Source organism: Pipistrellus hanaki (assembly GCF_964339955.1).
Source record: "Pipistrellus hanaki genome assembly, chromosome: 1".
NCBI lineage: Eukaryota > Metazoa > Chordata > Mammalia > Chiroptera > Vespertilionidae > Pipistrellus > Pipistrellus hanaki.
This window is the reverse complement of record NC_140503.1, coordinates 209240064-209265935: the sequence shown is the minus strand read 5'-3', so window position 1 is coordinate 209265935 and position 25872 is coordinate 209240064. Positions and strand designations below refer to the sequence as shown.

The 25872-nt window shown below is 59.2% G+C and overlaps 2 protein-coding genes across 5 annotated transcripts in view; one reads left to right on the top strand and one right to left on the bottom strand.

Annotated features, from left to right (window-relative positions):
• LRPAP1 (LDL receptor related protein associated protein 1) overlaps positions 1 to 25872 on the bottom strand; it is a 229491-nt gene that overhangs the window by 56273 nt on the left and 147346 nt on the right. The gene's annotated exons all lie outside the window — the stretch shown is intronic.
• Positions 1 to 25872, top strand: part of HTT (huntingtin) — an 89456-nt gene that overhangs the window by 34512 nt on the left and 29072 nt on the right. For all 4 annotated transcript variants that reach the window (XM_084903631.1, XM_084903630.1, XM_084903629.1 and 1 more), the window contains 20 exons: positions 479 to 625; positions 1789 to 1909; positions 6418 to 6494; positions 8395 to 8546; positions 10844 to 11046; positions 12454 to 12580; positions 13619 to 13746; positions 14959 to 15069; positions 15452 to 15529; positions 15711 to 15934; positions 16158 to 16236; positions 16330 to 16491; positions 17426 to 17481; positions 19508 to 19656; positions 19963 to 20099; positions 21587 to 21703; positions 22893 to 23015; positions 23221 to 23456; positions 24616 to 24758; positions 25292 to 25499. In XM_084903631.1, the coding sequence (XP_084759757.1) occupies positions 479 to 625; positions 1789 to 1909; positions 6418 to 6494; positions 8395 to 8546; positions 10844 to 11046; positions 12454 to 12580; positions 13619 to 13746; positions 14959 to 15069; positions 15452 to 15529; positions 15711 to 15934; positions 16158 to 16236; positions 16330 to 16491; positions 17426 to 17481; positions 19508 to 19656; positions 19963 to 20099; positions 21587 to 21703; positions 22893 to 23015; positions 23221 to 23456; positions 24616 to 24758; positions 25292 to 25499 (2778 nt within the window). The remainder of the gene's footprint in view (positions 1 to 478; positions 626 to 1788; positions 1910 to 6417; positions 6495 to 8394; positions 8547 to 10843; positions 11047 to 12453; positions 12581 to 13618; positions 13747 to 14958; positions 15070 to 15451; positions 15530 to 15710; positions 15935 to 16157; positions 16237 to 16329; positions 16492 to 17425; positions 17482 to 19507; positions 19657 to 19962; positions 20100 to 21586; positions 21704 to 22892; positions 23016 to 23220; positions 23457 to 24615; positions 24759 to 25291; positions 25500 to 25872) is intronic.

Below are 25872 nucleotides of genomic sequence, written 5' to 3'. Positions count from 1 at the left end.
TGCATTTCGCAGTGACCCGAGCGGGGTAGCTTTTGCTGCCTTAACTGGGTTTGTGTGACTGGCCTGGTCAGAGGTTTTGGGTCTTTACCATCTTCTGAAGACGATTGCAGTTTTTATACCTTGAAAAATGGTGCTTGATGACCAAGTCTCGGAGGAAAGATACCGGGTTTGCAAGTAAAACAGCGGTTGTTTCTGAGAGTGGTGCGCCCTCCTGCCAGCGGGGCAGTCCACGCGCTCACACAAACCCTGCAGACGCTCCGCACGTGGATGCCGGGAGAGGCCCGGGCTCTGCTTTGGGCTCCGTGGAGCTTGGGGAGGGTGTGGCCTGTGACGGGAGATCCCCGACATGCTGAGAGCGCCCCCCGGAGAGAAGGGGGCGCCCCGGGTGGCGTGCTGGGGGCCTAGCCACCCTGACTGAGGGGTGGGGAGCCGCAGGGGGTCGGTGCGTCCTCAGCGAGCAGCCTCGCTTTCACGCCAGGCTTGTCCCCAAGCTGTTCTACAAGTGCGACCAGGGGCAGGCGGACCCCGTCGTGGCCGTGGCCAGAGACCAGAGCAGCGTCTACCTGAAGCTCCTCATGCACGAGGCGCCGCCCGCCTCCCACTTCTCCGTCAGCACCATCACCAGGTACGGGCCCGCCGGGAGCGCCGTCCCGGCCGCGCTTCCGGGCGGGCCTCTAAGCCGGCTTTCCGGGCGAAGAGCCCGTGTGGAGCTGAAGGTGCTTGAGCAGATCGTCTTCCTTTGATAGTGTTTGTTCTTTTTCAGGATTTAGCTCCCGCCCCCTTAGCTCGCCCAGGCACGCGCAGTGACACCTAAGCTTCAGTTCGGCACGAGCCGCGTGCTGAGGGTGCGCCTCTGTAGGACTGGTGCTGCCTCATCTGAGCCTGGCCATGGGATGGCTCCCTTCGGTGGTCTTCCTGGGCCCTTTAATTTTAGATGAGTGGGCTATTTATTTATTTACTTTTTGTTAATTCTCACCTGAGGATATTTTCCCATTGACTTTTAGAGAGTGGAAGGAAGGAAGGGTGGAGAGGGGAGAGAGAGAGAAAGAAAAAAAAAAGAGAGAGAGAGAAAAGAGAAGAGAAGAAACATTGATGTGAGAGAGACACATCGATCAGTTGCCTCCCGCATGCATTCCCGACCAGGGATGGAACTGCAGCCGGGGTGTGCCTGGCTGGGAGTTGAACCCGCCACCTTTTGGTGTGAGCTGACTCACCTGCCAGGGCTCAGCCATTGTTTATATAAGGACTAGAGGCCGGTGCACGGGGGGTGGGGAGCCTCAGGGGGTCCACGCTTCCTCAGGGAGCAGCCTCGCTTTCGTGTCAGGCTTGTCCCAAAGCTCTTCTACAAGTGCGACCAGGGGCAGGCGGCTCCTCGGCCTGGCCTGCTGGATTGGGCCGAAACCAGCCCTCAGACATCCCCCTAGGGGTTCCGGATTGTGAGAGAGAGCAGGCCAAGCTGAGGGACCCCACTGGTGCATGATCGGGGCTGGGAGGGACACGAGAGGTTGGCCTGCCGGGGAGGGACCTTGGGAGGGCTCCAGAGTTTGTTTGGCCTTGTCACTCAGTCCTGATTTGCCAGACCCCAACAACAAGCCCCCTGGTGGTCAGTGCACGTCATAGCGAGTGGTTGAGCGGCCTTAGCATATCATATTTCCACTCTTTAACTTAAAAGCCAAGACTGCTTTAACTTCTTGTAGCCTCTAATCTTAAACTTCTAAATGCCATTTGAATTTTGAAAAGGTCATACGCTCTAAGAATACACTTTAGTCTCCACCCTTTTCTTACTAGAATATATAGAGGCTATAACTTACTGCCAAGCATCACAGATGTCACCATGGAGAACAACCTGTCCCGGGTCATTGCGGCTGTATTGCACCAGCTGGTCACTGCCACCACACGCGCGCTCACGGTGAGTCTTCTCCGCTGGCCGGGCTCATTGAGATTCATCTGTGCTCCTTTGTAAGGTCACTTCTTTGTTGTTGTTAATTCTTTTCTTTTTTTTTTTTTTTAAATATATTTTATCGATTTTTTACAGAGAGGAAGGGAGAGAGAGAGCTAGAAACATCGATGATGAGAGAGAAACATCGACCAGCTGCCTCCTGCACACCCCCCACTGGGGATATGCCCGCAACCAATGTACATGCCCCTGACCGGAATCGAACCTGGGACCTTTCAGTCCACAGACCGACGCTCTACCGCTGAGCCAAACCGGTTTCGGCTGTTGTTAATTCTTACCCAAGGATATTTTTTCCAATGATTTTTATTTTTATTTTTTTAAACATTTCATTATTTTCTGCACCTCCCTTTTATTTTCTGAGGAAAAAAAATTTTTTAATTGATTTTTTACAGAGAGGAAGAGAGAGGGATAGAGAGTTAGAAACATCGATGAGAGAGAATCATCGATCAGCTGCCTCTTGCACACCCCCTACTGGGGATGTGCCCGCAGACAAGGTTCATGCCCTTGCCCGGAATCGAACCCAGGACCTTTTAGTCCGCAGGCCGATGCTCTATCCACTGAGCCAAACCGGTTTCAGCTTTCCATTGATTTTTAGAGAGAATGGAAGGGGGAAGAGAGAGAGAGCGACACATTGATTGGTTGCCTCTGCACCACAACTGGGTCAGGGGTCACACCTACAACCCAAGTACATGCGTTTGGCTGGGAATCAAACCCGAGACCCTTTGGTGTGAGGCCTGACACTAACCACTGAGCCACTAACCAGGACCATAAGGTCAGTTTTTGTTTTGTTTTTTTCCTTTTAATATATTTTTATTGATTTCAGAGAGGAAAGGAAAGGGGTGGGGGGGGGGGAGAGAGAGAGAGAGAGAGAGAGAGAGAGAGAGAGAGAGAGAGAGAGAAACATCAGCCCTAACCGGTTTGGCTCAGTGGCTAGAGAGTTGGCCTGCGGACTGAAAGGTCCCAGACTTGATTCCGGTCAAGGGCATGTACTTTGGTTGCGGGCACGTCCCCAGTCGGAGGTGTGCAGGAGGCAGCTGATCGACGTTTCTCTCTCAGAGATGTTTCTAACTTTATCTCTCTTCCTTCCTCTCTGTAAAAAAATCAATAAAATATATATTTTTAAAAAGAAACATCAATGATGAGAGAGAATCATGAATCGGCTGCCTCGTGCATGCCCTGTCGTGGGGATCCAGCCCATGATCCGGGCAAGTGCCCTTGATCAGGTAGAACAGGACCCTGCAGTCTGCAGGCCAGTGCACTATGCACTGAGCCACACCAGCGAGGGCAGGTCAGTTCTTAATGGTAAGGTGATGTTAGATTCATATGTGGGGCTTCCTAAGAAACTGATTCTTTGAGGAAAATCTTGGTTTATTTCAATGGGAACATAAACAACTTTGTTCTGATGGATTAAAGTAGCAAATACTCAATTTAAAAAAATCAGGAAGACATAAAAGTCAAAATAAAAACTACCATAATTTGAATGGGTTTTATCAGAAGTGTAAACTGTCTCTCATATAACTGACTCAGTGACTTTGTAGTATATACTAAGGGGTAAAAACCAGATATGCCAACAGGATTTTGTATAATGTAATTATTTTATCAGGATTTATGATGGTGAAATTGGAAATGAACCCAAGAATGAATGAGTTCTGATTATGACTAAATTCAGTGTAGATGGTAGTGCATTTATTATGTAACTTATTAATATGAGGCTTGGAGAATTTTCAACAGTTTACAGAGATATAACCTGAATTGTAATATTGGATGAAAAAAAGGCACAATTCAAAACTGTATGCTCGTGTGTAGTCAGGTCCACGGTTTGAGGAATATTAACACACACACACACACACACACACACACACACACATATCCTGGAGGCCCGGATCCGGACCCTGGCAGTCCGGGACCCTCGCTCCTTACCACCTGCCTGCTCGCTGTTCCTTGTGGCTCGGCTTGCGCTCGGCTTGTGCTCCTTAGCGCTGCTGTGGAGACGGGAGAGGCTCTGCCACCACCGCTCCGCTCACCAGCCATGAGCCCGGCTCTGGCTGAGCGGTGCTCCCCCTGTGGGAGTGCAGTGGCCACCAGGGGCAGCTCCTGCATTGAGTGTCCGCCCCTGGTGGTCAGTGCGTATCATAGCGACTGGTCTTTTTGGTCATTCCGCCATGATGGTCACGTAGGCTTTTATAATATAGACTAGAGGCCCGGTGCATGAAATTTGTGCATGGGGATGGTGGGGGGGGGGGTGTGTTCCTCAGCCCAGCCTGCACCCCTCCAATCTGGGACCCCTTGACGGATATCTGACTGCCTTGGACCTCTCTCTCACAATCCAGGACGGCTGGCTTCCAACTGCTTGCCTGCCTGCCTTCCTGATTGCCCCTAACTGCTTCTGCCTGCCAGCCTGATCACTCCCTAACCACTCCGCTGCCAGCCTAATTGATATCTAACTGCTCCCCTGCCAGCCTGTTTGCCCCCAACGTCCTTCCTCTGCTGGCTTGGTCACCCCTAACTGCCCTCCCTTGCAGGCCTGGTCCCTCCCAACTGCCCTCCCCTGTTGGCCATCTTGTGGTGGCCATCATGTGTCCACATGGGGGCAGCCATAGTGTGTGTTGGAGTGATGGTCAATCTGCATATTACTCTTTTATTAGATAGGACTGGAGGCCTGGTCACGAATCTGTTCACAGGTGGGGTCCTTCTGGGTGGCCTGCAGGGATTGGGCTGAAACCTGCAGCTCCCGCCTACCGCTCACGCTCTCCTGGCCCCCGTGCCTGCCGCAGGCTCCGACCGGGAGGCTCACCGCAGCAGCGCTCACCAGTCCTGAGCCCTGCTCCTGGCCCCCTGCGAGGGAGTGGGCTCCGAGATCGGGCTGAAACGGGCTCTCCATCCCCCGGTTGCAAGAGGGTCCCAGATTGCAAGAGGGTGCAGGCTAGGCTGAGAGGCCCCACTGGTGCATGATTGGGCCGGGGAGGGACTGTGGGGAGGGACATGCTCCAGGGCATGTCTGGCCCATCTCACTCAGTCCCAATCAGCCAGACCCCAGCAGCAAGCTAACCTACCGTTTGGAGCATCCGCCCTCTAGTGATCAGTGCACATCATAGCGACTGGTCAGCTGTTCGACTGTCTTGCTCCCTGGTGGTCAGTGCATGTCATTGTGCGTGGTTGAGGGTGCTTAGCATATCACACTTTGATTGGTTGTTTGTCCCGCTTTTGGTCTATTTGCATATTACCCTTTTATTATATAGGAGGAAATATGTTTCTCCTACTCGGGAAAATGACAGGCAGAAAATGGCCAAAGTTGGTTTAGGATGAGAGATCTTCCTTGGGAACTCACTACGAGTCCAACTCTTTCAGGCTGTGTGGGCTCCGGTTTGGTTTCCCTTCGGTTTGTTCAGAGTGTCATACACGTTACGTGTTTGTGTTCATCGGGGCCTGTGTGTCAGGCACTGTTCTAGGCTCGCACTGTAAGACAGAGGGGACCCTGCCTGCAGCTCCTGTAGTATGGTCTGAGGGTGGACATACCAGCTGGGCAGAGTGGGAAGGCAGGGGACACTGCAGGCAGGGGGAGGGGGGAAGGTGGGGACAGTACAGGCAGGGGGAGGTGGGAAGGTGGGGGCAGTGCAGGCAGGGGGAGGGGGAAAGTGGGGGCAGTACAGGCAGGGGGAGGGGGGAAGGTGGGGACAGTGCAGGGAGGGGGGGAGGGGGGCAGTGCAGGCAGGGGGAGGGTGGGAGGTGGGGGCAGTGCAGGCAGGGGGAGGGGGAAGGTGGGGGCAGTGCAGGCAGGGGGAGGGGGAAGGTGGGGGCAGTGCAGGCAGGGGGAGGGGGGAGGGGGCAGTGCAGGCAGGGGGAGGGGGAAGGTGGGGGCAGTACAGGCAGGGGGAGGGGGGAAGGTGGGGGCAGTGCAGGCAGGGGGAGGGGGAAGGTGGGGACAGTACAGGCAGGGGGAGGTGGGAAGGTGGGGACAGTGCAGGCAGGGGGAGGGGGAAAGTGGGGGCAGTACAGGCAGGGGGAGGGGGGAAGGTGGGGGCAGTACAGGCAGGGGGAGGGGGGAAGGTGGGGGCAGTACAGGCAGGGGGAGGGGGGAAGGTGGGGACAGTACAGGCAGGGGGAGGGGGGAAGGTGGGGGCAGTACAGGCAGGGGGAGGGGGGAAAGGTGGGGGCAGTGCAGGCAGGGGGAGGGGGAAGGTGGGGGCAGTGCAGGCAGGGGGAGGGGGAAGGTGGGGGCAGTGCAGGCAGGGGGAGGGGGAAGGTGGGGGCAGTGCAGGCAGGGGGAGGGGGAAGGTGGGGGCAGTGCAGGCAGGGGGAGGGGAGGACTGAGGGCTGTACACCAGGGGAGGCCTGGGGGCTGTACACCAGGGGAGGCCAGGCAGCCTTAGCTGGGGCGAAGGGCGCACGGCCCGCGGTAGACACGGTCTGTGCGGCTGAAGCAGCTCCTGTGTCCGGTGACTCTGTTGTCCTTCCTCCAGTTCGGGTGCTGTGAAGCTCTGTGTCTCCTTTCGACCGCCTTCCCCGTCTGCACCTGGAGCCTCGGTTGGCATTGTGGGTAAGTTTTGCTCGGCTCGTGGCGTCTGCGGGTGGGCGATAGGAGCTGTGTCTTCCTGTGCCGTCCCTGGTCCCCTGGCTGGGGAAGCCCCGGAGCGTGTTCTGTGCTTTGGCGTTGGGACCGGTGGCAGGAGCTGCTGGCAGCACCGAGCTGGTTCCGAGGAACGGGCTCCAGGCTTGCTCCTCGGCGTGGGGAGGCTCAGCGACAAGAACCCCGTGTTCTTGACTGCCTTTTCCTGTCCTCCCCGAGGACCCGTTTTCATTGTTCAAGACTGCCTTTTCCTGTCCTCCCCGAGGACCCGTTTTCATTGTTCAAGACTGCCTTTTCCTGTCCTCCCCGAGGACCCGTTTTCATTGATTCTAGAGAGAGGAGGAGGGAGAGAGGGCCATGGACAGGACGGAGGGCCTCTCATACCACCCGACCATGGGCCTGCAGCCTGTGGTGTCCGGGAGGACGCACTGCCCTTGGCCAGGCGCTGCCTCTCTTTAGGATTGGTCACTGCGGATAGAACATGTGGGTGCACTTTTTTTTAAAATATATTTCATTGAGCCGAGACCGGTTTGGCTCGATGGATAGAGCGTTGGCTTGGGGACTGAAGGGTCCCGGGTTCGATTCCGGTCAAGGGCATGTACTTTGGTTGCGGGCATATCTCTAGTAAGGGGTGTGCAAGAGGCAGCTGATCGACGTTTCTCTCTCATCGATGTTTTTGATTATCTCTCTCCCTTCCTCTCTGTACAAAATCAATAAAATATATTAAAAAAATAAAAATAAAAAGATACATCTTCATTTAAAATATATATATATATATATATATATATATATATATATATATATAAAATTGATTTTTCACAGAGAGGAAAGGAGACTTCCCGTGAGAATGTGACCTTTAGAACTGCCTCAGGAAAAACAGGGTATGAGCCACACAGCACCAGACCACCAGACTCTGCCCCTAGAGGTAGTAAACTGGATGTATTGTACAATAGAGAGCTAGAAACATCGATGAGAGAGAATCATCGACCAGCTGCCTCCTGCATACCCCCTACCGGGGATGTGCCCGCAACCAAGGTACATGCCCTTGACCGGAATCGAACCTGGGACCTTTTAGTCTGCAGACCGATGCTCTATCCACTGAGCCAAACCGGTTTCGGCTGTGGACGCATTTTTGTTTAAAATCTAACGTGACCCACCGCGGCCGTGCGGCGGCCACAGGAGTGGGCGGAGGGTGCTGTGCTGCAGGTGGGAGTCTAGCACGGAGTCTGGCGAGGAGTCTAGTGGGGAGTCCGGTTTGCAGCCTGCGGGCTGTCCAGCAGCGGAGTGAGGGAGCTGCTGTTCCTCAGACATGGCTCAGGGCACGCTGGGAAGCCCCGCCCATCACGGCCAAGGAGCCGTGTCCGCTGGAGGCGCTCCCGTCTCGGTGATGATTTCCTGCAACAAGCACCTCGGAGCAGCTGCAGTTTCAGCCAAGCCCGCCCTGCTCCTGCCTGAGTGCAGTGCTCCGAGGTGAGGGAGGAGCCACAAGACGCTCTGATCTGTCCGGCCTCTGGCTTCCTCGGCTCCGGTGGCTGCGCAGAGCTGTGGGTCACAGGAGAGAGGCAAGCTGATCGTCAGTCGCTGAGCTGGTGTGCGGGGCCAGTGACAGGCCTGTGGTTCAGAGGGAAGCCAGGCTGCCTGCTCTGGAGCTGGCCAGTGCGCTCGGCTCGTGGGCGTCGTCCATGAACGAATGTGCCGGTGCGGACGGGCGGGCCCGCGCTGGGGCTGCAGGAGGCAGCCGATGGATGTTTTGCTCAACTGGCATTTCTCTCTCCCCCTTCCTTGCTCTCTAAAGTAATCAATAAAACAACAAAAGAGCGTTTGCTTTAAAATGTTTCTGTAACGTGGCCGCGCACACGTCTGCCCCCAGGGTGCCCCCGCTGAGCGCCTCGGACGAGGCCAGGAAGAGCTGCACCGTTGGGATGGCCCCAGCGATCCTGGCACTGCTCTCGTCGGCGTGGTTCCCGCTGGACCTCGCCGCCCATCAGGATGCCTTGGTCTTGGCCGGGAACTTGCTCGCAGGTATTGGTTCTGGGTTGAAACAGGGACCTCGGGTCTTTAGCTCTTGATTTCCTGTGAGGGGCGGGCAGTGAGCACAGGAGGGAAAAGCGCTGAGGTCACTGCCAGGGACAGCTGGTTCCTGACGTCAGGCATTGCCTCCGTGCGTAGGCGTGTGCTGGCGGCGTGTGCTGTGGGCACTGGTCTGTGTCCAGCGTCCCCATGGAGGCCTTTCCCGGTCGAGCCCCTGCAGAGGCGCAGGCAAGCTCCTCTCTCACTCCAGGTGGGGGCACGTGGGCCAGCAGCTAGGGGGTTCGGAAGGACGATGTGTGGGGTCCCAGAGTCCACAGGAGGACGTGGCCTGCTTGCTGCGGGGGCCATTGAGGGGCTTCGTGAACGGGACCAACAGGCGAACGAGGACACGACGGGTGGGCAAACGTAGGTTACACTGTTGCTAACTAATACAACAGCTAGTGATAGATAACACAGAACACACTCTGTTCAAAGCAGGCGTACAGAACAGAACCCAGAAACCCACCCAAGCCACTATGCTCCATTATTATCTGACAAAGGCGGCAAGAGCATAGTGGAGTCAAGACAGTCTTCAATAAATGGTGTTGGGAAAATTGGACAGATACTTACAAAAAATGAAACTGAACCACCAACTTAAACCATACACAAAAATAAACTCAAAATGGATAACGGACATAAACATAAGACGGAAAATCATAAAATGCTTAGAAGAATCCAGCAGCAAAATATCAGACATACATTGTAGCAATCTTTACCCATGTATCTCCTAGGACAATGGAGACCCAGGAGAAAATAAACAAACAGGACTACATCAAAATAAAAGCTTCTGCACAGCAAAAGAAACCACCAACAAAACAGCAAGAAAGCCCACTGCATGGGAGAACACACTTGCCAATGTTATCTCCGATAAGGGTTTAATCTCCAAAATTTACCGGGAACTCACACAGCTTAACAAAAGGAAGATAAAATCCAATCAAAAATGGGCAAAGAACCTAAATAAACACTTTTTGAAAGAGGACATACGGAGGCTAAGGGACATTTGAAAACATGCTCAGAGTTACTGATCATCTGAGAGATGTAAATCAAAACAACAATGCGGCGCCATCTCACGCCTGTCAGATTGGCTTTCATCAACACATCAGCAAACGACAGGTGCTGGCGAGGATGCGGAGAAAAAGGAACCCTCGTGCACTGCTGGTGGGAATGCAGACTGGTGCAGCCGCCGTGGAGAACAGTATGGAGTTTCCTCAAAAAGTTAAAAATGGAACTCCCATTTGACCCAGTGATCCCACTCCTAGGACTATATCCCAAGAAACCAGAAACACCCATCAGAAAGGATATATGCACCCCTATGTCCATAGCAGCACAATTCACCACAGCTGAGATCTGGAGACAGCCTAAGTGCCCCTCAGCAGATGAAGGGATTAGAAAACCGTGGTACAGCTACACAAAGGAATACTATGCTGCAGTGAAAAAGAAGGCACTCGTACCATTTGCAGCAGCATGGATGGTCATGGAGAGCATTTTACTAAGTGAAACAAGCCAGTCAGAAAAGGACAGATAGCACACGATCTCACTCATTTGTGCAATATAAGGAACAACATAAACTGATGAGCAAAAATAGATGCGGAGACAGAGAATCATCTCAGAGGGAAGTTGGGGGAGGGGGAGGGGTAAGAGATCAACCAAAGAACTTGTATGTACTAGTATGCATATAGCATAGCCAATGGACACACACAGCAGGGGCGTGAGAGCATGTGTGTGGGGGTAGGAGCGGCCAGGGAGAGGTCCATGGGAAAACAAGGAGACATGTAATGCTTTCAGCAGTAAATAATTTAAGTTTAAAAAGAAAATGACCAATGAAAGCGGGCTCACAGTTGTGAGTACGCACATCACAGAGTGCGATCTGTTATTGCTGACCGGCTGCTGTGTTATGGGTGGTGGCAGCAGTGCTCACCCGCCTGGCCTTCCTGCGGTGTGGAGGGCCACCCCGCGCCCTGCGGGGTTGGAGGAGGGCACTGGGAGGCTCAGGTTGTGGCTGGGGAAGACCGAGGCCACAGGACGTGGTGGTGCAGGAGCGGGCGGCGGGAGAGGAGGCCCCTCGCGCACTGTCACTCGGAGGGAGTGTGACGGTGGCGGGCGTGGGAACGGGAGCGTGCTCCGGGGGGATGTCAGCTTCCTGGTGGGAGCGAGGTGTCGCTGACTGGCAGGTGTGGTGCGGTGTGGATGGGTCTGACTGCTCTCTGCCACCCGCCGCGGGCGGAGCTGACCCTGTGCCTGCCTCACAGCCAGTGCCCCCCGGGCTCTGAGGAGCTCCTGGGCCGCCGAGGACGAGGCCAGCCCGGCCGCCGCCAAGCAAGAGGAGGCGTGGCCCGCGCTGGGGGACCGGAGCCTGGTGCCCATGCTGGAGCAGCTCTTCTCCCACCTGCTGAAGGTGGTCAACATCTGCGCCCACGTGCTGGACGAGGTGGTGCCGGGGCCCGCGGGGAAGGTGAGCTCGGCCCGGCCCGCGCCAGCAGCATCTAAGCATCAGAGGCCCCAGGCCTGCGGGCGCCAGTCCCGTGTGGCCCGCTGCCCCACGGCACGTCTGCCTGGCGCTTCCCGGCAGCCCAGACCCGGGTACAACGGAGCTCCCGGAGCTGCGTGGCCTCCGTCTGTGCCGCCCACTCCTCTCATGGTGTGTGTGTTGATTTTTTTAGAAATATATTTTACTGATGTTTTTACAGAGAGGAAGGGGGAGGGATAGAGAGTTAGAGTCATCAATGAGAGAGAAATGTAGATCAGCTGCCTCCTGCACTCTTCCCGCTGGGGATGTTTCCGCAACAAAGGTACATGCCCTTGATTGGAATCGAAGCTGGGACCCTTCAGTCCCCAGGCCGATGCTCTATCCACTGAGCCAAACCGGTTAGGGCTTGTGTGTTTTTTAATGTTTTTATTGGTTTTAGGGAGGAAAGGAGAAGGAGAGAGAGAGAAACATCAATGATGAGAGAGAATCATTGGTGGGCTGCCTCCTGCACGCGCGCCCCCCCCCCCCCCCCCCCGAGGATCAGTCCTGCACCCGGGCACGTGTCCTGACTGGGAATTGAACCGTGACCTCCTGGTCATAGGCTGATGCTCAGCCCCTGAACCCGCCAGCCGAGCTCACTTTGTGTTTTGTAAAGTTGGAAGTGTGGGCGTCATTGCAACTCTTCATTCTCGCCCCAAGTCCTTTGTTTTCCCCACTGAGTATTTCACAAGGAGCCATTTACATACATGTACATACATGTGTGCACACACCTATACTCACACACCCGTGCACAGGCACATGCTCACGCCCAGGAGCGCAGGCTGTTTTCTCTGTTCACTGCTGCTGCCCCGGCCAGACGGACGGACGGAGCGTCTCCTCTGGAGGCGGAGCAGCCTCCGTGTGGAGAAGCAGCATGCTGGTGTTACATGCTGGTGTGATACAGTTGGCATGACCCACGCCCCTGCCCCTCCCCCTGCAGTGTGCGGGCCACTTCAGTGCCCACAGTCACGTGGCCGCCACTGCAGTCAGTTTTAGAACCCAGGAAGGAACCCTGTGCCCCTTAGCCGTCACCCTTCAACCCCCCTGCTCCCTGGCTCCCAGCAGCCCTGGCCTTCCCGTTTATATGGGGAGGTGCCCGTTGTGACATGCATGTAAGTGGAGTCACACTGGTGTCCTGCGTGCTGGCCCCTCCCTTTAGCCTGTCAGCAAGTGCTGTCCACGCCCCCCGTGTGGGGTGAGGGTTGGGGGATGGACATGAGTCTGCGGCTTCTGAGCTCCGTGAGTGGATTTGGAGGAAGCTGAGCTCTGGGTGGGTGCTGGTCAGTGGCGGGGAGCGCGGGCTGTGGACCGCAGTTTCTGGGGGTAACGCCCAGCCCTTGTTCTTCGCTCCAGGCAGCCCTGCCATCCCTCACCAGCGCCCCTTCTCTCAGCCCCATTCGGCGGAAGGGCAAGGAGAAGGAGCCGGCCGAGCAGGCGTCCGTGCCACTGAGCCCCAAGAAAGGCAGCGACGCCAACCCAGGTAGGAGGCGCTGACGGGCAGGGCGGGGCCCCCGGTGTCCTGGACGTACGTTCAGGCCTGTGCTTACCGTCAGGGCGATGTGATAAATAACAGCCGTGAGGCCAGGGGAACGGTGTCCAGGGGTGGCCCCAGAAGTTCACCTGACTCGTGTGTGCAGCCCACATCGGCCCCGAGCACCTCAGCGGGCCTCTCTCACGGCGGGCACAGCAGCCTGCTGGGCCCTCACCGCAGCCGTGGCTGCCTGCCGCCTGGCTCCCTGCAGAGTCAGTGGGGGAGGTGGGGTTGTGCCGGGGGCAGAGACGGTTCCCAGAGGGGCGTTCTGAGTGGGAAGTTGGACCTTACAGTGGGGAGTGCCCACAGGAGACTAAGGGGACACAGTCTGAGCGCGAGGAACTGGGGCGTGCACAGCCGCTGGAGGGCTGCTGCCCCCGGCGAGGCTCAGGTTCGGTGGACACAGCCACGCGTTTCTGTGCTCAAGGGGCACCGGGGAGAGCCGGGCGGGGTGGGCACCAGTCCGACCTCTGCTCCCTCTGCTGGGAGAGCCTGGTGTGAGCTTCCGGAGCTGGTAGGAGACCGACTGTAGCTCGCGGGCCGGCTGCTGAGGGACCGGCGGAGAGTCCCCCAGTCTGTGAAGCTTGAGCAGCTTAGGGAGGGCGCAACATTGAGAGAGTGACATCGCATCCATGAGGGCCGGCGCCAAACCGGCTGGGACCGTCCTGCTGGCAGCGCGGGCTCCGAGCCGTGCGATGGGCGCAGGCGGTGTCAGTCCCGCCTCCTATCTGCAGCCGGGCCGCCGGCCAGCAGGCTAGCAGCAGTCACTGCCCTTCGTCTTCCCCGTGTCCCGGGAGGTCAGACTCTGCCCCGTCCATCAGCCAATTCCCATGGCTGCCAGAGAGAGCCAGGAACGAGTCTGCCTCCTTTCCCTCTGGCACGCTCTGACATGCTACTGCAGCCCTGCCTTAGCTTAGCCTTAGCGCGGCTCCTGTCCATCTAACGTGTGTACGTGTGTGTGTGCGTGTGCGTGTGCATGTGTTTCAGCCTCTCGACAGGCAGATGCCGCAGGGCCCGTCACGACCAATAAACCCTCGTCGCTGGGGAACTTCTACCACCTTCCCTCCTACCTCCGGCTGCACGACGTCCTGAAGGCCACGCACGCCAACTACAAGGTACACGGCTGCGACCGGCGCCCGCCCAGTGCCGCGGGCTCGCTCTCTTTTGAGGTGCATGGAAAACAGTCTCAGTTTCACTGAGACGCACTGATCTGTAACATAACGTTTTAAAAAAATATGTATTTGTTGATTTTTTTTAGAGAGAGAGAAAGGAAGGGAGAAGGATAGCTAGAAACATCCCTGAGAGAGAAACAGTTGATTGGCTGCCTCCTGCACGCCCTCTACTGGGCATCGAGCCCACAACCCAGGCACGTTGCCTGACTGGGCATCAGATCGTGACCTCCTGGTTCCTGGGTCACCGCTCGGTCACTGAGCCCCACGGCCGGGCTCCCTGGGTTCTTGAGGTCTTGGGGTTTGTAGCGGGTGTGCACAGGGGATGTGAGGCACAGTTCGTGGTTCCAGGTTGGCTCGGCCTCTACTGGTAGCTTCCAGCCCTCCAGTCTTCACGCTCTTGCCCCCTGACCCTGCCCCCCGCCTGCTGGGGCAGGCCCCTTCCCACCATCTCCCTGACGGAGCTGCACGGACCCTCTCTCCGGTGCTCGATCACCTGGCGGCCCTCCTGGCCTGTGGGTGACACCCGCAGGGTAACAGGAGAGTGGCCACTGTCATTCCCGCTCCGTGGCCATCCCGTGTCCCGACCGGGCTTCTCTCACAGGGGTGGTCAGTTCATTCGGCTGAGCTGCTTTCTGTGCGCCGCAGCACGTCGAAGGGCTTGGCCAGCTCCTGTTCTCATGCCCATTTCTAACCTTTGACCTCACTCTTGCCCATCATGCCTTGGGGCCTGCCCCGTCCTTTCGGCCTGTAAATGGGGGGCGGCTGCATCGTGTAGGCCGAGGCCGTTAGAGCCTGAGGCGGAGCTGCCTGAGCCGGCCTCCACGTGTGCGGGCGCCAGGCTGGAGGGCGGGGTGTGAGCGCAGTGGGGACATGTGCTCTGTTGGGGACGCTGCTGGTCAGCCTGGCAATGACCGATGGTCCCGTCGTGCCCGTTTGCAGAAGGTTAGGAGGCATTTCTGTTTGCAGTGTTAGTACAAGTAGGAAGACGCCTTTGAAAGAAAACAGATCTACAGATACTGGAGATGATTTCCTGCCCCAGGCATTTCCCCAGACAGACAGATGGACAGGACCCCCAGTGGGCGTGTGCGGCTGCGGGGTGTGCGCCGCCCCGTGAGACGCCCGGCGGGTGCAGTAATGGTTTCTGCCCCTCCCAAGGTCACCTTGGACCTCCAGAACAGCACGGAGAAGTTCGGGGGCTTTCTGCGCTCGGCCTTGGACGTGCTCTCGCAGATCCTGGAGCTGGCCACGCTGCAGGACATTGGGAAGGTGAGCGCAGCTGCCACACGCCGGTGCCTGGGCCGAGTGCCGGGGTGGCTGGTGTGGGCCCGGCCCCTGGGGCGGAGCGGCAGCCGGGGAGGCCTCCGTGCCCACGGCTCTGTCACGGCGCTTGGCTCTGAGCTGGTGGGCTGGGGGTCAGTGAGCGGCAGGCGGGGGTCGGTGAGCGGCGGGCGGGGGTTGGTGAGTGGCGGGCGTGGGGTCAGTGAGTGGCGGGTGGGGGTCAGTTAGCAGAGGGCGCGGGGCCGGTGAGCGGTGGGCGCGGGGCTGCTGAGCGGCGGGCGTTGGAGCTGGGAGTCAGTGGTGAGGGCTCGCAGGCAAGGCATACCAGGAGCGAGCGTCCCTGCCTCCTGAGCGCCCGCTTCCCCCGCAGTGTGTGGAGGAGATCCTGGGCTACCTGAGGTCCTGCTTCAGCCGGGAGCCCACGATGGCCACGGTCTGCGTCCAGCAGGTGAGGCGGGCTCTTCTCAGCCCCACAATTCAGAGCACGGGGTTGTTGGTGAAGGTGAAGGGGGTTCTCAGCGGGAGCCCCATGCCTGCCCCCCCACACCCCCACTCCCGTCACCTCGATGGCTTCCCGTGGGCGAGGGCCCGCGCTGTGGGCAGCGTGCTGACGGCTCCTCTCTCTCCAGCTGCTGAAGACTCTCTTTGGGACAAACCTGGCCGCCCAGTGCGATGGCTTGTCCTCCAGCCCCAGCAAGTGCCAGGGCCGAGCCCAGCGCCTCGGCTCGTCCAGCCTGAGGCCCGGCCTGTACCACTGCTGCTTCATGGCGCCCTACACTCACTTCACTCAGGCCCTGGCCGACGCCAGCCTGCGCAACGCCGTGCAGGCCGAGCCGGACCTCGCCGCCTCGGGGTAACCCTCCCCGGGGTAACCCTCCCGCGGCGCGCAGTTAGGAACGGCCGTGCGAGAGACACGGGAGAGCAAGCAGGGACTGGTCTGTGAGGAACATAGCGATAGGAGCCAGCGTCCCCGAAGGGCTGCTCCGTCCAGGGACTCTGGGAAACGGGCGCCCGACCCCCGAGCCGGCCGCGGTGTGCTGAGTCCCGCAGCGTAGTGAGGGCGCTCTCGCCGGCAGGTGGTTCGACGTGCTGCAGAAGGTGTCCACCCAGTTGAAGACAAACCTCTCAAGCGTCACAAAGACCCGTGCAGACAAGGTCCGTACGCGGGGCGGCCGAGAGCGCGGGGAAGGGGCTGGGCGCCGTGCCTGGGCCTTTCCGGAGGCGCTCACGGCACTCTGCCTGTCCCAGAACGCCATTCACAGCCACATCCGGCTGTTCGAGCCTCTGGTCATCAAGGCGCTGAAGCAGTACACGACCACCACGTCCGTGCAGCTGCAGAGGCAGGTCCTGGACTTGCTGGCGCAGCTGGTCCAGCTGCGGGTCAACTACTGCCTTCTGGATTCAGACCAGGTTTGTCACTCGGTCTCTCATCTCCGCACTGTTTGCGACTCAGTGAAGCGGCCGTAGAGACGGCGCCGCCACCTGCCACAAGCTCGGCTGTTCCTCCCGCATCTGCGTCTCAGCAGGACGGGCCTGCCCTCGCCCCAGGGTCTCCCCATCTGTCTGGGCTGTTGGGGTCTCCCTGGGCCCCCGGTCACCTTTGCCAGAGGCTCTCCCATAGCCTGTTCAAGGCGGCAGACGCTGCTCCCTTCTGAGCCGCCTCTGTCCGCGAACGCTGAGGGCCGCCTGAGCATCGACAGGCCTTTTTCCCGGCAGCGCGCTGAGCCCTTGGCAGCCCGCGCTTCCTCTGGCCGCCGCTCCCACCTCACCGCACAGCTCCGCCCGCCCCGGCCTTGGGAGCGCCGGGGCTTGGCCATGAGCAGCCCCTCACGTTGGTTCTTGCTCTCGCCACTCGGTGCCACGCAGGTTTCCTGAGAGGGTGGGAAGCGAGCCGCAGGCCACTGAGCCCCGTTCCCATTTATTGAGCGCCTGCTGTGTGCGGGGTCACAGGGCCGGGCGATGCAGTGGGGAGGCAGCCTGGGCTCGGGTGGGTGAGCTGGCGGTGCCGGGAATGGCTCCCACACGGGCTGCGCACGGCGTCTCTCCTGGGCGTCCTGCACACCCACGCCCCGCGGGGGGCTCCAGAGCTGGAGAGGAGGCCCGGTGTGGCGGGTGCTGCCGGGTGTCCCCCGAGCTCGTTCTTTGTCCTCCTGACAGGTCTCTCCTCTGTGAACAGAATGTCTGTAGGGACCCTGGAAGGTCCGAAACTCCTGTCTGACGCAGTAGACACGTTTGCGCTCTCGTTACCCGCTGTCAGGAAGCCTGTTAAACATTTGCACAGGGCAGTGGGCGCGAAGGAGCCGGGCGCGGTGCCGTGTGGCAGGGCCGTTTCTCTCCTCTGCAGGTGTTCATTGGGTTCGTGCTGAAGCAGTTTGAGTACATCGAAGTGGGCCAGTTCAGGTAACGGCGTCCTCTTAGTCGGCTTCTTAATTCTGCTTCTGTTCTGGTTACATAAGTGCAGGTAGTTTTATATATTAACACGAATGTACTTTAAAGGATCACGAGGCATTTAAAAAAACGTTTTCTTTCTTTTTTTTTTTTTTTAAAGGTAGTGCTAAAATATATATTTTATTGATTTTTTACAGAGAGGAAGAGAGAGGGACAGAGAGTTAGAAACATCTATGAGAGAGAATCATCGATCAGCTGCCTCCTGCACAACCCCCACTGGGGATGTGCCCGCAACCAAGGCACATGCCCTTGACCGGAATCGAACCCAGGGCCTTTCAGTCCGCAGGCTGACGCTCTATCCACTGAGCCAAACCGGCTTCAGCTAAAAAAATGTTTTCATGATTTTTTTTTCTTAGGGAGAGGAAGAGAGAGGGGGAGAGAGAGAAACATCAATGATGAGAGAGAATCATGGATCAGTTGCTTCCTGCATGCCCCACTCTGGGGATTGAGCTCACAACCCAGGCATGTGCCCTGACTGGGAATTGAACCCGAGACTTTTTGGTCATGCGGGGGTGAGGGAGGGGGGCAAAGCTCAACCAATTGAACCACAGCAGTCAGGGTGGATTGTTAGGAATTTTGCTAGGTATTTTTTTTAATGGAAACCTGACTAATATGATATGCATTTTTGTTTCTCTTAAAAATTAATGAAACCTGGCCAGTATTGCTCAGTGGTTGAGCATTGACCTATGTACCAGGAGGTCACAGTTTGATTCCCGTCATGGTACATGCCCGGGTTGCAGGCTCAATCCCCAGTAGGGGGCATGCAAGGAGGCAGCCGATCAAGTGATTCTCATCATTGATGTTTCTATCTCTCCTTCTCCCTTCCTCTCTGGAATTGGTGGAAATATATTTTAAAAAATAAAATGAATGGGTATCTGAAGGCTAGTTTAGAAGCTGTTCGGCATCTGTTAATTACAGGTGCCATCAGTTTTCATTTCACGTTTGAAAGCATCTAATTATGATCAGTTGCTAAAGGAATTCTGGCCTGTTGAACACCACCTCTTAATCTTAAAGGGCAGCTGTTTAGATGTGGTTGGCTTTAACAAGGCAATTGCCATGCAGTTATGTCTGTAATAGCCTTGATCACTGCCGAGGAAGGGTTAATGCTTCCTCCTTTGCAGTTATGGGTGTATAATTATTGAAAATTAAAATTCTTTTGTTTCTTTTAATCCTCACCTGAGGATACATTTTTATTGATTTGACAGAGAGAGAGAAACATTGATCGGTTGCTTCCTGTGCATACCACAACAGGGAATCCAACCCAAAAGCTAGGTATGTGCCTTGACTGGACTTGAACCCATAGGTTTTTCGTGCACAGGATGCTGCTGCGACCATCGAGCCCCCCGCCAGGGCTCCCATCCATTAGCTTCTGAGTTGCTCAGTAAAAAATGGGGTCCGGCCGAAACCGGTTTGGCTCGGTGGATAGAGCGTCAGACTGCAGATTGAAAGGTCCCGGGTTCGCTTCCAGTCCAGGGCATGTACCTTGGTTGCGGGCACATCCCCAGTAGGGGGTGTGTAAGAGGCAGCTGGTCGATGATTCTCTCTCATCAATGTTTCTAACTCTCTATCCCTTTCCCTTCCTCTCTGTAAAAAATCAATAAAATATATTAAAAAAAAAAAAAAAAAAAAAAAAAGTGGGGTCTGTGCCGAGGACAGTCAGAGGCCTGGCGTCTAGAGACCCGCCCTCATTCTGGCCGTGACGCCGTGACTGTGAGTGGGTTCCTTTTCCTTCTGGTCAGCTACTTGGACCAAAGAGCGAGGCGCTGAGGGAACCGGGGAGCCGGCTGTGTTGGGCGCCCAGGGCTGCCGGGTGCGCTAGCCGGGTGCAGGGCTCCGCCCGGACAGGAGACACCGTGCCCGCTGGACGGAAGGAGCCCTCCTCGTGTGCGAGCTCTCGCTTCCCATGAGGATTTGTTTGCTTCGGTGACGGTGTGAGTCAGGTCTGAGAGGAAGTGTCTGATGGAGGTTTTGTTTCCAGGGACTCGGAGGCGATCATTCCCAACATCTTCTTCTTCCTGGTGCTCCTGTCTTACGAGCGCTACCACTCGAAGCAGATCATCGGGATCCCCAAGATCATCCAGCTGTGCGATGGCATCATGGCGAGCGGCCGCAAGGCCGTGACCCACGGTAACGGCAGCCCTCCCTCCCCCGGCGTGCCCTGTCCGCCTGCTCTGCTCTGCAGCCTGTGTGTGCGCATGGGTGCGTGTGCATGCATATGTTCACACGCGTGTGCTTGTGCACGTGGAGGGGCACCCTCTTCAATCTGAGGACTTAGAATCTACGTGAGAATGGAGACGTGGTAGATCGCTGCGCGGTAGATCGGGCCTGACAAACGCTGGTCCTTCGTGACGAGTGTGGCCAGCCCAGCTCCGCGGGCGCTCTGTGCTCCCTGCTGTCAGAGGCGCGGCTTCTCACAGGAGCTCTGTCCCCCAGCCATCCCGGCGCTCCAGCCCATCGTCCACGACCTCTTCGTCCTGAGAGGGGCCAACAAGGCTGACGCGGGGAAGGAGCTGGAGACCCAGAAGGAAGTGGTGGTGTCCATGCTCCTGAGGCTCATCCAGTACCATCAGGTAAGGGGCCCTCCGGCGTCCTGCAGGGCGCAGGGCCGCGGGGTCGCCGGCCGTTGCCGGGTGTTGCTCTGGGCCGGCTGGGGCCGGGCTGGGGGGCCAGAGGGTCTGCGGGACTGTCTGAAGCAGCGCCGCCCCGTGCGGAGGCCCCCTTGGCAGACCGCACATCCATCAAGAAGGGTGTACCTCGAGCCCTCTCTTCCCAGGAGGACCATGTGAGCGCTCCCTGAGCTGGTCCTGTTTCTGCCGTCCGTAAGGTGGACGGAACCTCGGGTGCTTGGAGGCAGTGGAGTGCAGAGAGCTGCTTTCTGTGACTCCTCTCTCAGCGTGTCCGGCGGCCTGGCCTCACTCTGTCCTCCCTCCCAGCGGTGTGTCTCTGACCTGTGAAGTCAGGAGCCTCCTCAGGAGCACTTCCTCTGCCCTCCGGGGGCTCCCGCTCGGTCACAGTTAGCGTGTGGTGTTTGGTTAGGTCCCGTGGCCACCGCAGCGGGCACCCTGCCCGGAGCTGTGAGCGCCGCCCGCTCTCGGCCAGCACGCGGGCTGGGGGGCCGGGAGTGGCTCCCCGTTCTCGGCCTGGCTTGCGAGTGAACAGACGGGGGCTGGCCTTGGTGGGGGGCCGCTGAGGTGTTCTCGCGCAGTGAGGCCACAGCCGCGGCCTGGACGGGAGAGGCAGGTGGGATTGGGGCAGGGGGTCGGGCTCTGTAGGGGGTTTGCTTACATGGGTGCCTCTCTTTTTTTTCTTTAATATATTTTATTGATTTTTACAGAGAGGAAGGGAGAGGGATAGAGAGCTAGAAACATCAATGAGAGAGAAACATTGATCAGCTGCCCCCTGCACATCTCCTTGGGGATGTGCCCACAAGCAAGGTACATGCGCTTGGCCGGAATTGAACCTGGGACCCTTCAGTCCGCAGAACAATGCTCTATCCACTGAGCCACACCTGCCAGGGTGGTGCCTCTCTTTCATAGCAGTTGTATTTTAGAGACCCGATGGCACACTTCTCCATCTGCTCCATTCCTGTTTTTGTTAACAAGCAGGGAAAGGTCTTAAGCTTCATAGGCCACGAGGCATCTGTTGCATCTGCAGTTCTGGGCAAGAGCCCTGGTCAGCGTGCTCCCCGGGGCCAGGCCCTGAGCTGCCTCTGCGCAGACATGGCCGCTGGCCAGTGGCTCAGGCACGGAACCTGAGAGCCAGGGCCCCCATGGGCGATGCCTGTGGGGGGACCCGCTGAGGGCAGGCCCGAGGGCGTGAGGCACAGGCCGCTGGGTCGGCGTCGTTCCGTCTGGTGCCGTTTCTCGGTTACGAAGTCTCGTAGCTCCACGGGATAATGTGGCGAGGCGCAGCGGACCCTGAGGAGCTGCTCCCCGGGTCCCAGGGCCGGGTCCTGGCTCATCAGGCCCTCGTGGGGTCAGGAGGCTTGGCCCTGGCGTGTCCCCACCCCCCTGACAGGCGAGTGGGGAGGAGTGACCGCCCGCCCGCCCGCCCGCAGGTGCTGGAGATGCTGATCCTGGTCCTGCAGCAGTGCCACAAGGAGAGCGAGGACCGGTGGAAGCGGCTGTCGCGGCAGGTGGCCGACATCCTGCTCCCGATGCTCGCCAAGCAGCAGGTGTGCGCGGTGGGGAGGAGGGGACGTGGCTTCCTTCATGTGCGGGTCCGTCGCCCACAGCAGTGTCTGCGCGGGTCCCGGGACGGGAGCTTCCGTCCCTCTCCTCAGCGAGCCGCTCCTGCTCTTGTCCCGGCTGTTCCGTGTGGGACCGGGGCCCAGGGCTCCTGTCCCATTAACCCCTACAACGGCCAGCCTCCTCCTCCTCGTCACTGACGAGGGCGTGGGGCGGGGGCAGCCCTGGCTGCTGAGAGGCCAGCCGTGGGCCCCGGGCCTCAGGCGGCGCTTGGCAGACAGGAGGAGGTGGAGCCCCACTGTGGCGGGGGTTACACTAAGAAGGGGTACTCGTGGTGGCTACCCCAGGAGGAGGGGTGGGTGGGGAAGGCTGGCACTGAACGGTATTGGCGATGCTGGACCCCAGAAGTTGCCACACTGGTGCCCAAGCAGCGGCATATGCCCGTCAAGGCGCGGGGGCGCGAGCTCTCTGCCCCCTGGCGGTGGAGGAGGCTCAGCGCGGACGCGTTCAGACCGGCTGGGACGGCCACCTCTCTCCAGAGCTGTCATTGGCGTGTGGACATGGGCGACGGCGACAGGAGCTGGGAGCAGCCCGGGCCTGCTGCACGTGAAGCTGGGACGTAGCCCAGAAAGCTTTGCACCCGCTGGCACGTTGGACTTAAACCCTGTTGCTTGGGAGTCCGCCGCTGTGTCTTTAAGGGAACGCAGGGCGTTATGTGGTTTGTCAGACGGGTTAACGAGAAGCCGCCTCCGCGGAGGGAGGAGGCCGCGCAGCCGCCGGCTGGCATTGGCTCCTCGTTGGCACTGCGGGGTGGGGTGCAGGGAAAGCAGAGGGGAAGGAAGGGGGTGTGCGCTGGTCCCACTGAGGAAAACGGGGTACAGGTGCACCGGGCGGCTCCCAGGGGTGCTGATGGTGGTGGGGTACAGTTCCAGCTGATTTTTTTTTCCTTTGGTCTTATGTGTTTGACTTTTAAGGAAAACATACATTGTTTAAATAATGAAACTCCGCAGGGAGAGATTTGAATTGTGGGAAAACGCAGCGAAGACACGGCGTTCGGAAGCGTGTTTGCTGGGTGGGCTGCGGGCACTGGCTCCTCCCGTGCGGGTGCTGGCGGGGGCAGGTCGCCGGGCCGGGCCCCGGGTGTCATGTCCGCCTTTGCTTGTTCGCTTTCCGCAGATGCACATCGATTCGCACGAAGCCCTCGGCGTGTTGAACACGCTGTTTGAGATCCTGGCCCCGTCCTCGCTGCGGCCCGTGGACATGCTTCTGCGGAGCATGTTCGTCACCCCGGACACCATGGTGAGTGCTGCCCGGCGCTCGGCTCGGCGGTCCCGGGCCCGGCGGCCTGGGCTGGCGTTCACACGGTCCCTGCGGCGGAGGCAGCCCTCAGAGCGCGGGGCAGGGGGCGGTGGAATGGTAGTGCGGGGGCTGTTCGCCAGATCAGCCGGTGATCAGAACAGCGTGCTTCTCTGTCCTTCCCTGAGCGGCTCGTCCCTCCCCCCAGGCGTCGGTGAGCACCGTCCAGCTCTGGGTCTCGGGAATCCTGGCCATCTTGCGGGTCCTCATCTCCCAGTCGACCGAAGACATTGTCCTCTCCCGCATCCAAGAGCTGGCCTTCTCCCCGCACCTGCTCTCCTGTCCCGTCATCGCGAGGCTCCGGGACGGGGACCGGGACTCGGCACCCGCGGCACACGGTGCGGGCAGACAGGTGAAGACGCTGCCGGAAGAGACATTCGCTAGGTAGGCTGCGTAACGACCCTCTCTGGTCCCTCCCTCCGGAGTCACGTGGTGGCTGGCGATCAGAGTCGGGACTGACCCTCGTCTTCCTCAGCTGCCTGCCGGGGGCGTCGGTTCACACCTCTCCTGGTCAGTCCCATCCGGCCGTGCCTTCTTGCCCGGCGACACCCACTGCCACGGGGGGAGGGCGGAGGGGCGGCGCCCTGGGTGCAGGGATCGGGCGGCGCTGCTGCAGAAGCTCAGGTCCGGGAGGACCCCTGGGAGTGGTCTGATTCCTCCCCTCCAGGTCGGCCCGCGACGGAGGGTCGGGTCACGTCTGCTCCCAGTTCAGAGGCTCCTGGGCTGCGGTCCCACCTCAGGCACTGCACACACTGTGCTGGGGGTGTGAGCCCAGGATGGCGGTGTGAGCCCAGGATGGCGGTGTTTGTGGCGGTGTGAGCCCAGGATGGCGGTGTGTGCTGGCGGTGTTTGTGGCGGTGTGTGCCCAGGATGGCGGTGTGAGCCCAGGATGGTGGTGTGTGCTGGCGTTGTGTGCCCAGGATGGCGGTGTGTGGCGGTGTGAGCCCAGGATGGTGGTGTTTGTGGCAGTGTGAGCCCAGGATGGCAGTGTGTGCTGGCGGTGTGAGCCCAGGATGGCTGACTGTGCTGGTGGTGTGAGCCCAGGATGGTGGTGTTTGTAGTGGTGTGTGCCCAGGATGGCGGTGTGTGCTGGCAGTGTTTGTGGCGGTGTGAGCCCAGGATGGCGGTGTGTGCTTTGGAGGACATGCGTGGGTGCGATTCTGCCGCACGTCCTTCCTGCCGGGGTCACCACAGTGTCCTTTCTGGCTGCCGGGGCCATCGGTGGTGCAGGCTGTAGAGAGGCGCCCAGAGCCTGTGTGGCACCTGCTGTGTGCAGGGTCGCCAGAGCAGGCTGTGGAGATGGATGATGAGGTCCTGTGCCGCGCTGTCAGCCTCCTCACAGCCTCGGGCCCCGCTGGCCTCCCGGCCGCTGGGAGGAGGGAGATGTGCACGGAGGCAGGGACTCCGCCCCGGGGGTGGGCTTACACGTTGCATTGCTTCCCTCACACCTGCTCTCCACACTGTGTCCTGTGTGTTCTACACACGGACAGGAGAACTGTGCCCCGTCACGCCCCTTCGTCACGGCTCCGCCCCATTCCCGCAGGTTTCTCCTGCAGCTGGTGGGCATTCTCCTGGAGGACATCGTCACCAAGCAGCTCCGGGCGGACATGAGCGAGCAGCAGCACACCTTCTACTGCCAGGAGCTGGGCACGCTGCTCATGTGCCTGATCCACATCTTCAAGTCTGGTGGGTGCCCCCCAACCCCCACAGGGAGCGTCCCCTCCCGGCCACGCCCCCCCCCACCTCCCCCGGAGTGTTCCCTTCTGACCACTCCGGGCGCAGGCCCACGGGAAAGCCAGGCTGGCGGGAGAGGCGTGCTGAGGGCCCAAGGGAGCACTAGAATGATGTCATTCCTGGGGGGGGGCTCTAGGCGAGGAGGGTGCTGCGAGGAAGCTGGTGGGTGGGGTCCCACGGGGTCTGCCCTACGGGTGTAGCTGTCCAGCCAGCGTCCTGGTGGCCCTGGAGCCCACTGGCCCTCAGCCCTCAGCAGCCTGCAGAGGCCGAGCCAGGATGCAGCGCCGTCCGCCCTCTGCTGCCGGCGGTGGCCATGTGGCCTGTCGTTGCCGCCTCTCGGTGCTCAGCAGGAGCGGGCGGCAGGCAGGAGTGGGTGCAGGAAAGAGCCGGGCACAAATCCTGACGTCAACCCTCCTGGCTCCGCAGTGCCGGGCCTCAGCGAGGAGCAGTTTTCCTTTAACCTGCGTGGCTTTGGTGGTTCCTAGGAATGTTCCGGAGAATCACAACAGCCGCCTCCAGGCTCTTCACGGCCGACGGCGCGGACGGCAGCTTCTACGGCCTGGAGAGCCTGAACGCGCACGTGCGCTCCATGGTCCCCACCCACCCGGCCCTCGTGCTGCTCTGGTGCCAGATCCTGCTGCTCGTCAGCCACACGGACTACGGTTGGTGGGCCGAGGTGCAGCAGACCCCCAGGTACGCCCGCCGCCCCGCCGCGGAGCCGCTGAGGCTGGGCTTGGCCGGTCGCCATGGCCTTTGTGAGGGTTCTGCGTGCATCCATCTTCCTGTCGGACCCCATTGTAGAGAAACATGTGGTCTGACTCCAGGCCCCGGGAGCCGGAGCCCGCGCCGCTGCGGTGGGCTCTGTCCTGCGGGCCATTCCCGCCGCCGCCTCCCCTGCCAGGTCCTCCTCAAATTGGCTCCAGAGCATCCTGACTCGCAGTCAGATGCCCTGCTGCTGCCGAGGCCTGGAGTGATTGTGTGGGAACGTTCAGGGCCTTTGGGAGGCCCTTGTGGCTCGTTCTGTAAGAACTTGCTGGCCACCTGATCGTGGGTGGCCCTGTCTTCA